Source organism: Betta splendens, chromosome 9 (assembly GCF_900634795.4).
Source record: "Betta splendens chromosome 9, fBetSpl5.4, whole genome shotgun sequence".
In the NCBI taxonomy this organism is placed as follows: Eukaryota; Metazoa; Chordata; class Actinopteri; order Anabantiformes; family Osphronemidae; genus Betta; species Betta splendens.
In genome coordinates this window covers 20,795,453-20,803,763 of record NC_040889.2, presented here as the reverse complement: position 1 = coordinate 20,803,763, position 8,311 = coordinate 20,795,453, and the positions used below count along the sequence as shown (strand labels likewise).

At 42.9% G+C, this 8,311-nt stretch overlaps 2 protein-coding genes across 2 annotated transcripts; both read right to left on the bottom strand.

Moving 5' to 3' along the window:
• Positions 1 to 52: 52 nt before the first annotated feature.
• On the bottom strand, positions 53 to 4,702 carry LOC114863006 (protein limb expression 1-like). Its single transcript, XM_029163807.3, has 6 exons — positions 3,940 to 4,702; positions 3,200 to 3,396; positions 2,533 to 2,673; positions 2,336 to 2,431; positions 1,658 to 1,735; positions 53 to 1,562 (listed from the first exon to the last, which is right to left on the bottom strand). Exons 1-6 carry the CDS (start codon positions 4,001 to 4,003, stop codon positions 1,104 to 1,106), a joined length of 1,035 nt encoding a protein of 344 aa, XP_029019640.1. The 5' UTR covers positions 4,004 to 4,702; the 3' UTR covers positions 53 to 1,103.
• A 137-nt stretch (positions 4,703 to 4,839) lies between these two features.
• Positions 4,840 to 8,024, bottom strand: riok2 (RIO kinase 2 (yeast)). Its single transcript, XM_029163805.3, has 10 exons — positions 7,849 to 8,024; positions 7,460 to 7,598; positions 7,263 to 7,379; positions 6,964 to 7,139; positions 6,734 to 6,822; positions 6,446 to 6,637; positions 6,281 to 6,373; positions 5,722 to 6,138; positions 5,435 to 5,537; positions 4,840 to 5,236 (listed from the first exon to the last, which is right to left on the bottom strand). Exons 1-10 carry the CDS (start codon positions 7,912 to 7,914, stop codon positions 5,075 to 5,077), a joined length of 1,554 nt encoding a protein of 517 aa, XP_029019638.1. The 5' UTR covers positions 7,915 to 8,024; the 3' UTR covers positions 4,840 to 5,074.
• Between the last annotated feature and the right edge of the window lie 287 nt (positions 8,025 to 8,311).

The window sequence follows — 8,311 nt, the reverse complement described above, 5'->3', positions numbered from 1 at the left end:
TAACAAAGGACTCGTTGGATTTAACCCCAGACTTGATGATTTGTACAAACTATGATTTATTACCGTTTACAAATTTGCTAATATCAATTAATCATTATTAAATAGTTTGCTAATATTTCATTAGAAACTCATGACATAACACCATATGTGAATATTTACTAGGAACAAATGAAAGATCCTACACTAAAATACCTAAAGATAAATTTTCGAACACATGTTTACCACAAAAGTTGTCACTTGGTTAATCTATGACAATAATAAGTTTGCATTCTTTAGAATGCCATCTTTACTGAATAAACTCGCAATGTATGTATTCTTGAATTGTAAACATGACTGGGAGTAATAACTTTGCTACATTCTCTTTAATAATGAAAGGATTAGAGTTAATGTTAGACAAGCAAAGTTGAATTTGACGGTGAAGGGCAGAAAAAGGGGTCGGATAGCCCTTCTGCTTGAATGAAAAATTATGTAAATGCTGCTTTATTTATGCAGAGCATCTTAGATACCAAGAGAACAAATTTAAATCAGAAAAACAAACACAACACAAAGAAATGCAACTTATGAGATTTAAATTCTGAGACAGAGGGACTCTGTTATTCTTTAATGTCAGTTTGTTTTGCAGTTCCTTCCAGTAGTAACATCCTGGGAAACATTATTTTATAGTCTAACTAGAACTAGGAATGACCCACCTTGCAATCTGGTGTCAAGGTTAATTCACTTCAGGTATTCATACAGCAAATGCAAATAAATTCAACTCTAATTCAACCAAATCTTATAATCTGTAAAAGATTACATACATACAAATAACACAAAAGAAAGACAACTAGCTGTATCCCTTTTAAAGCGTGCCTATAATGAATTTAATTATAACATTGCTAAAACTACAAATCTAATGGTGGCTTTCCACCTTTGCACAGTGCTGCATTTCACCACTTCATTGTTTAGCTGTGTTTCTTCTCACCGGTCTCATAACACGCCACCCAACATGTTACACGGTCTGTCATTACACTATGCTAAATTTCCCTGGCAAGTCATTTCCATTAAGGAATGTAAACTAAAAGAAGTTCAAATGACCATTTCAATCCTTTACCTCTTGCCTTGGCCTATTCAAAGCTGTTTAACGGTAGAGTCTGCTGTGAGCACAGGGAAGGGCTGGTGGAGGCCATGTGTGTGCCAGACGCATGACAGACTGTTTGTTTTGTGTTCCTGTGGAGGGTTGCTGAAGGACTGCAGGGTGGGGTGTTCTCCCCTTCTTTGTCCTGGATCTGGAATGTGTGAAAAGGAAGTTCTTGCTTGTACGTGTCACACCACGAGCGGCTGAAGGCTTCGGGTGTGTGCTGAACGTAGGCCTGACTCAGAGCCAAGCTGAGGATCTCGGTCTTCTCCTTGTAGAAGCGCAGCTCCACGCCTCGACGCCGGGCCAACACCAGGTCCCTCTGCGCCACCTGCAGCTCCTCTCCAATTCGCCCCGGCGCCCTGTGTTCTCGCCCGAGCCAGTCCAGAGCCATGCTGCTGCGCATGTACTCGTCCAGTCCTCGCTGGGAGTAATAGGCAATCACACTCTGAGAGGCAATAAAGAGAAGTCAGTCGACACCCTGCAGAGGCCGTGTAACAGATGCTCCACTAAAGTTTGCTAAAAGCGGTGTAATAGCTGTACCTGTCGAGAGCACTGCCTTTCCCTCAGGGCCCTCAGGGTCCCGTTCCAGTGCAACAACTGGAAAATGGTCATCATCTCCTGTAAAGGGAAGGAGAGAGAAACTGGCAGTGCATTGCATTGCATTCAGCAGTGTGTACAAATTTCTGACAGCAAGTTAACATATCATGTGGATCACCCAAGCGGTGGGTGATTGGTTTGAAAGGTTATTGGAAATCTCCTTGCACAAGGCAGATTTCAGCCTGATTATAAAGTGCTGTCTGGCTGAACAGCTGCCAAGTATTAAAAGCCGGGGACGCCAGCGTTGGACGCAGTGAAACTGAGAGGCACAGATGGAAAATGTGACACGTAGGTCGTCCGGGGTTGAAGTCCATATTTTACCTGCTGGCCTGTTTACTCTGTTGAACTGTGCTTTTGACTCATGCTGCTTATTCAGTGTCTGACTATCAAACTATACCTCCTGCCTTAACTCCATGTTTGTGTGTATGTGATAGATTGTGCACGTATTACACTATAGAAGGAATGAAGCCATTTCCTCCTAGTAATAACCCCCTGTCTGCAGACACATGCTTATTTAAACAAAGATAGAAATATTAGGCGTTTCATACATATGCTCATATGTCAGGGTCTGACTGAGAGTGAGATGGTTACAGGAAAAATGCCTTGGGTTTCATGTGTTACCTGGAACTCCAGCATCGTCCGTCCTACATAGGAGTGGAGGAGCAAACTGTAGGTTCCTAGACTGGTGCTTGAATCTGATGCGTCTTCTATAGAAACCTTTCAAAGAAGACAGTGCAGGTTAGCACGCATGCTGTGAATGCACACTGTGAATGTCAACGTCTGCAAGAAGGCGTGAGCTCGCACTTCCTCGCACTCACAGCACTGTCACTGGCCGCCTGCTGCAAACTCCGAGTGATGAACTGCGCGTCGATGCGTCGACAGGGCAGCTCGTTCATGAGCGAGTTCATCAGAGCCACGCGAGCTGCGTCCCTCCGAGCCTCTGCCTGGGTGTCGCACACCTGAGGACGAGGAGGGCTCGAAATGTCAGCGGGAGTAAAAAGTCCTGTGCTCCCTATGAATGGATTCTCAGTCCTCCAGTGGATAATCGGACAGCGCAGCTGATCATAGGAGCAGAACTTTAATCACTAATAAGATTATTACACTAAAGCTATTCACAGATAACAAATCAGTGGCATGCTCTGAGCTGCAGGGGGTTGTCTGGGAAACAATGAGCCCTTTGAGAAGTATCATGAGGTTTAAACTGAATGACATCAGTTTAAAACCACATTAAAGCCTGTCACATTTTGTGTTTTCCCCTCATTATATGAATAAATACAAACGGAGACTTCCAAAGGCTGCATAGTTTGTCTGTTTATTTGAAACAATGTTAGAAATGACCAAGCTAAAAAAATCAAAGTTAGAATCATTGATTGATTTTATTTAGTAGCACATTTAGATATTTCAGCAGGTTTTAAATGACCTGATCATTATGGTGATGTGTGCATGCCACTTGCTGCTAAATAGCACTAATGATGACGAACACACCTTATAGTTACCAAAGCAGCTTCCCCCAGGAAGTGTGACATAGCAGACGTGCATGGGACCAGGGGACGGTGCAGACTCATACAACAGCAGGCCTTCAGAGGGGCCAGCTGCGTCCTCACCACCACCATCGGAGGAACCCGCGGCCGTGCTCATGTGCTTCTGCTCCCAGAAGCTGTGGAGCATGGCCACCACATTCACTGCACAAAAGCAAGTCCGGCTTTAACGACAGAAAGCATGTATGGGACTAAGTTCACTCATTGGTCTCAAGGAAATTCCTTGCACAAACACAGTGTTTTAACACATTAGCCAGATAAAAGATCTGCTTTCACTAAGAGCTTTTACACTAACTTAGAGAAATCTTTCAAAACTGTGCGTAAATGGTAACGTGCCTAAACACCAAGGCCACATGCTGGAACACCAGCATTCCCAGACTGTGTTTATTTAAATAGAATTAGGTGTTGAGGGGAAACACCCCTTAACTTACACAGCGGTTTGTAGACCTCCACGGTTGATTCTGACCCTGACAGGTTTAAAACTTATTTGTTTTTCACTGTGTGCCATAGAATTCACATCAGCTCAGTTCGCACTGTGGCAGGGACCACTTGAGCAAGTTGTTGAGTATGAATTATAGCAATACAGTCAGATAATGAGCAAATGCTTAACAGCGTTTGTAATCTGTAACCTCAGCTCAGTGGTAAAGATAACATAAAACAGTATCATTATATTTAAAGGTTACTCACAGTCTCTGGGGCTGGTGTCAGTCAGGTATGACATGATGCTTTCCTCAGCTTTAACTTTACTCATCCTACTCCACCGTTACTTTCCACAGCTACAGCAAAAACATCAGTCCATCAAAATGAGTGTAGATGTGAGCAGCCGTCACCGTCATCACAGCTCAGGATGTGAACAGCGTCAGGAAACGTACAATCTAAGAGCCTCTCTGCTCTTTCCTTCTCCACATCCTAAATTCTCCTTCTCCCCTCCTCCTCTCTTGTGTGAACATCTCACCAGGGTTTCTCTTTTGAAGCAGACCACCTTTGTCACCAACGCAGCCAATTAGCTCAGAGGGCCCCTCACTCTTTCTGCACACACACACACAGAGGTGCAGGGCAGGAATGCAGAGGCCCTCCCCTAAACTTGTGCAGCTGGCTAATCCTTGAACAGAGTCAGACAGTTGAAGACCTGCATAGAGTTGGGCTACAAAACACACAACGTGACGTCTTAATAAATATGAGGGAAGAAATATGTTATCAGATGTTTCTTTTATCCAGGATTGCAGAAACAATTTTGCCCAATGGTAGTGTCTGAGATCTGTGGGGGTTGGATGCTTTGACTTCACACACCAATTTGAGGCCAGAGCCCAGAGTCTGAGCTCCATTCACCCTCTTCAATATGAAAGGCCATTGTTCAAGTCTGAATTCACCCGCTTTCTGAAAGCCTCTTATGCATAAATGAACCAACTTCAGGAAGAAGCGGTAGCTTAGCTCCCCTATCATAGTTTACATGTTTATATATTAAAAAGATGAGGCAGTGAGAGTTAGAGGCAACAAGTAAGTTTTGTCTCGTTAAGCAAATGATAAGTGCTTGTTTGGAGCATGCATCATGCATTGCAGCAAAAGTTTTAAAAAAAGTGTTTAAGCATCAGTCACAAAGTTAATTTTATTTAATAATCCATATTTACATGATACTGTAAAGAAATTAGGATTCAGTCCATCTTCATAGAACAACCTGTTACAATGAGGTCTTCCTCACCTCAGTGTAGCTTCAGCTCTGTCTCTCTGATTTATCCATGACAGTGAGAGAAGTTGAGCTTTTGTTGAAACATGTTGTTACAACCTTCCACAAAACAGCATAAATGAAGCACTACAGTCCAATTCATCCCCAGAAGCTGACGCTCTCCATGCTGGATTTGATGTTGTTTTGGTTCTCCCGCCTGGATTTGGTCACCAAGTTAGCCTCTCCCTTCTGCAGACGTCTCCGCTGTGCTGCCTTCTGCTGTTTAGTGAGCTGCCGGCGCACTTTCTGACGGACTACCTCCTGCAGAACACCGTAACAGACAGAATGTCACTGCACATCATTCTCTGCAGGGCAGCCACCACATTACGTCACCTCTGCTATAAACCCGTCACATTCCTTCGCAAGCTAAACACCAAATGCAAGCAACATATGCAGGAAATACTTTCAGGGGATCAAATCAGGTAGACTAATAAGGTTGTGTGTCTGGGCTTTTCTTACGGGTGGGATCGTAGAGCAGCTCCCTACACTGCCCACTGTGCCCTCACTGTCTGTCCTCCTCCTCCTCATGTGTTCAGCCATGTGTAGAAGACTATCAGAGTCTCTGCAAGAAAAAACAGAGCTAAATAAAACGCAAATTCAAAATCAGTTTTCCAGCAAAGGAAAAAAAAGGTAAGCGTTAACCACCTCTGCATAAAGTAACATCACAAAGACCACATTAGTCACAAATGATTCCTTTCAAAGTGTGGTAATATTGCCCTGTACCCAATTTTCCAATATAGGTTTACCTGAAGGGTTTGAATTCCTTATTGGAACCAGAAAGGTCAGCAAGTTCTGGACAGTCATCTTCTGCTTCCTTAAGCTCCTCCTCTGTGTCCTTCTCAGCGTCTCCATCACGTTTAGATGGGAGTTCTTCCTCAGCGTCCTTGTGTCCTTTCTCATTATCCTCCACATCATCTTCCTCAGCTTGAACACTTGCATGCCTGTCGCTGACTTTCAGACCCTCCAGTTCTAGAATTGCATGTTTATATTCTTCCATGTCAACCGTCTCTTCTCTTTCACCTTCCTCGTCTGTTGCCGCCTCTTCATCATCATCATCATCATCCTCCTCCTCAGGTCCAGCTGGGTGTAGCAATGCACCATCCCTCTCCAGTTCTTTGGTAAAGCCGCTAGCTGAGACTTCAACGTCTAGAGAATAAGAGCGCCTGTACCAACAAACAGCAAAGCAGAAAAACTTTGCTCAAGGATTATTCACAAACCTAATTAAAATATTTTATTAAATTACCGGAATGAAAATATAGACAATATAATAAAATAAATCTATGTTGTGAAAAAAAAACCAGTTACCTAACGTCTTTGAAGGTTGGAAAAAGCTCACTCTCATAATTGAATCGTTTAGCGAAGAAATCTCTGATGCATTTGACATCTCGATCAAAATACCTGGGAAGAAATGTTAGAGAAGTAAAAACATGGATCTCTTGTTGTAAACGGATTACAGTGGGCGACACCAACCATTCAGCATTAGGGTGAGAGGTAGACACCATTTGAGGGAAGTCAATCAAAGTTATGTGGTCCTGGTCATCCAACATGAGGTTAAACTCATTGAAGTCTCCATGAATCAGGCCGTGATTGGCCAGTTTGACAATGAGCTCCATGAACTCATTGTACAATGCTGCAGGATCCTGCAGCTCACGCACCTGGCACCTGAAACAGAAACAATGTACACAAACGATGTGAAACTACAGAGTCCATAACATGTAATATGTAATGAAATAAAAGTAGGGAGGCCTGTTTACATACAGAGGATCTCCGTTGATGAGCTCCATCACTACAGCATGTCTGTTATAATCCACAGGTTTGGGAACAGGAAAACCTCGATCATATAACGCCTGGGAGGTGTAAGAAGATGAATTGCACGTTAAGAAATTACTTGCATTATAAACTGCCAATGTTCTTACTTTCTGTCACTCAAGCATGATGCTGCTTTTATAAACAGAGACGTGCTCAGATTCAGCTGCCTGGTTCATTACCTTCATGTAAGCAAACTCCTTCATGGCTGACAGCCGAGAGAGGTAGAGCCAGGAAGTGCTCTTTCTGTGTTTGTGGTAGTCTCTCTTGTTCTTTAGGTTTCTGAAGGATGTTCTACCCAATCTGTGAAGCTTCAGAGCGTATTGCTCCCCATTTGGACTTGCCACAATATATATATCTACAGGAAAAGACAAAGAAATGAGGATATGGCCATATCAGATGGCTTGTTGGATTTTAACAAAACAAATACATTAGATACATTGAACACATTGTATGACTTTAACGATTGCTGCTTTCTTACCTGACTCTTTACCCACTCCCATCTGGTTGCCAACCGAAAATACCACTTCTCTCGAGCACAAGGTCTTCAGGGCTAGGTAGTCATATCCTCCGTAGTTCAACTTGTAACCCTGCACGGCTGAAATCACCACACAAAATGCCTCGTGAAAGGGATGACGTGATGAACACACCGTTGCCAATATTCCTGTGTTCTCTTACTCTTGGTGCGTTCGTAGGAGACGAGTTTGTGTTTGATGAGCTCCCCGAGGATCTTGTTGCAGCCGCCGTGTTTCAAGCTGGCAATAGAGGACAGAAGACTCACTGGAACAATCTCATGGTTCTTCATCCCCATCTCAACCTGTGTGAGGCGAAATTCACAGAAAGAAGCCGAATCACTAGTCGCTACAGTTCAAAGCCTTTTGTAATAACAATAAAAAAAATCTGGTGAGGACTTAGATAATGATCACAAAACTGAAATAAAACACTCCTACGGTGCCTTGTTCCAAACTTTATGACTGTACATCCAGTCTATGTGGGAACTCCATGAAGCTAGGTTAGCATCGGCTAACTCCGCTGGGTAGATCTGACTTAATTATGTCACGACTTACCGCAGTGAGGACTCGGAAATCATCTGGAGACAAGTATCGCAACACCACGACGTTCAGCTTGCCCATGGCTCAACCGGCGAGTACAAACGCTGCTGCTGATATTGTCAGAACAAACCTAGCCACAGTTTCAGTAAACACATGTGCAAAACGGAAGTACATGACCGGACAATACGTCACTTCAGGTTTACGTATTACGTCATCGCGATACACCCACAGACGACACAATAGCGTAAGACGAGGTGGTTTTGTATTATATCTTATATTAATTTTGTTAGAATTATATTTATTAAAATATCATTTTTTCCAAGTATAACTTTATTGATATATATATATTATGCTCAAATTAACTACAACATGTCTTTGTATTCCCTTCAGACACCTTATTGTTTCAGGCTTTCTGTATCCAGTATGCTAACAATTCTCATTGATAGCTATAATAACTCTGGAAAAAACTTTAACAGAC